This window comes from Montipora foliosa, chromosome 10, assembly GCF_036669935.1.
Source record: "Montipora foliosa isolate CH-2021 chromosome 10, ASM3666993v2, whole genome shotgun sequence".
Lineage (NCBI taxonomy): Eukaryota > Metazoa > Cnidaria > Anthozoa > Scleractinia > Acroporidae > Montipora > Montipora foliosa.
In genome coordinates, this window is record NC_090878.1 from 23,150,797 (window position 1) to 23,153,296 (window position 2,500).

Genomic DNA, 2,500 nt, shown 5'->3' on the forward strand with positions numbered 1-2,500 from the left:
GGAGGTAGACATGAACTCGGAAATGGCCTATTTATAGTGTCCCCGATTAGTGCTCTACGGCGCTAGAAGATTAGACACTTAAATAAAGTTCCTTTCCTTTCCTTTCCTTTCCTTTCCTTTTATCATTTTGTGGCAAACACGGGAAATCAATAGTTTATTGAATCTCAGTGATGAAAACCAGCACAAATCAAATGTCATCTATCGTGCCGAATGCAAATGTTGCGAAACCTACATTGGGGAAACAAAAAGAAACTTTGCAGTGCGAGAGGCAGAACACGAGAACAAGTCTCATAACTCCGAGCCTGCCCGTCATCTAGCAAAACATCCAACCCACGCATGCACCGAGAAAATCACCTTCCGGAGGATAATAATAATGATAATGATAATGATAATGATAATGATAATGATAATGATAATAATAATAATAATAATAATAAAGATCAAAATATAAAGACCTCGAAATCGAGATTGAGCGAATGTGGGGGATGAAGGCCACAACGATCCCAGTTGTGATTGGAGCACTGGGACTAATAAAAAAGGGCTTGGAGAAATACACCAAACAAATCCCGGGTAACATCAAAATTAGTGAACTACAGAAGATTGCACTGCTAGGAACATCTCGCATCCTAAGAAAGACACTCTCTATCAAGTAGGATAGACTTCTACCTCATTTTAGCCCTAGGCCCAAGGAATGGGCTCGGCTATTGTGTTCTAAATGGGCATAAACTTATAGAGATAGAATAATAATAATAATAATAATAATAATAATAATAATAATAATAATAATAATAATAATAAATTTATAACGCGCCTTTTCCATGCAAAGATGATCAAAAGCGCGTAAATAATGGAGGGCCTGTTACTTGCTTGCAAGAAACCAGCCCTTAACAAACAAATACATTCTTTCATTGGGAAACTGTTCCCCTTGGGAATAACTTAATCGAGCAAAACCAAGTTCTAAGTAGATTTCCACCATGTACCACTGATAATGACCGTACGGTCGAAAACGTTTTTAGTAAGTTTTAGTTTTTTTATAAGTATCTTAAAAAGCAACTATAATGACATTAATTGGTATTTCATATCGTAACATGACATTGCTGTTGCGTGATACAGTGTTGTAGTGACAACCCCTCTAATGAGGCCCTGACAGGGGGGAGGGGGGGGGGGGTTTCGTGTCGCTTGTCTGAATTTTAAAATCACTCGTGTCGGGGTTTAATCGGCTCATTCTCGGCCTTGACGTCACTGTCGGAATTTTGCTGGGAAAGGATGTCTTTTGTCGGAATGTCTTTATATGTGCTGTCGCTACTTTTTGGGCTATGTCGCTTGTCGGAATTTACCCTGTCAGGGCCTCTCGAATAAGAAGGTATCTTAAAAGTAGTGAAATTGGTTCCGTCGACCTGAAGTGCTACTCTAAAACGCTTGTCATCGTACGTTCGTATGAGTTTGGATTTTTCTACACCAGAGTGTGTAAATAACCTCGAGTTACACTAGGGACAAGAGAAAGTTGAGCTATTATAGTTGTGCTTAAAAGTCATAACATTTTTCAGGATCAATGCAGCTCCGTTGGGGGAAAGAAATCGCGCAATAAAGTGTTTACCACATCTGTTGACTCTACCAGAATATGCAAGGTGTCAAACATTGACTTTTCAAGCTGCAATGAAGCAGTGGACCAATCTACGGATTGCATAGTTGGAAGTAAACCAGTTTGGGAAAATGAACCCCCCACAGAAGACCCGTGTGCAGCATCTTCAAGAAGCTTGGGGTCCATGATTGACCACGGCTCACGTTTCGCCTTTCCTCTGATTTACATCTCATTCACCATTGTTTACTTTGCGCTCGTGTAGGTGCAAGAGCAAAACTTGTATAAATGGCGCCCAAATTTGAATAACAATACTTGATACATCCTTAGCCTCACATTCATGAGAAAAATGAGGAGGCAGTGTGGCCCAGTGGTTAGGGTGCTTGCCTTGAGATCCGGAGATCCCGGGTTCAAGACCCGCTCTGACCACTTGTTGAATTTGATCCTGGTAGTCCCTGGTTCAACTTCTCAGCCGCACTTGTAAATAGCCAACTGGCTTGCCTCCGGCCAGTTGGGATTCTTAAAAGTTGTTGTTGTTGTTCTGTTCCGTCGTTTCGTTGTGTTTCATTGGCCCTGAAAAGCCCCTATGGGGAGCAGTCAATTAAGTATGTCTGTATGTATGTAAAACTCCTTTGTCTTGAAACATAAACACCAGGCTAAGGATGTATCAAGTATTGTTATTCAAATCTGGGCGCCATTTATGCAAAGTGTCCATGTGGGTTAGGGTTAGGTGTCTTCTTTTTGTGTGAAGGTGTCGTTGTTAGTTTTTCGCGCGTGTAGAAAGCGATACTTAAATAGTTTATCGTCATACATTCGAAAGGGTTTTAGCTTAATGTAGTAATTTTCAGTTCAGTTCGTGGCTCTTTAAGAGCAGTTTACCTTAAGTTCATTTTACTTCCTGGCAGATCAGTTTCTTCAACC

General features: G+C 40.6%; 1 protein-coding gene across 1 annotated transcript in view; it reads left to right on the plus strand.

Annotated features, from left to right (window-relative positions):
- Positions 1 to 2,500, plus strand: part of LOC137973373 (gamma-aminobutyric acid receptor subunit alpha-5-like) — a 21,481-nt gene that overhangs the window by 18,816 nt on the left and 165 nt on the right. The window contains exon 8 of the mRNA XM_068820171.1: positions 1,548 to 2,500. This exon is cut by the window's right edge and continues 165 nt beyond it. Coding sequence (XP_068676272.1) covers positions 1,548 to 1,844 — 297 coding nt within the window. The 3' untranslated portion in view covers positions 1,845 to 2,500. The remainder of the gene's footprint in view (positions 1 to 1,547) is intronic.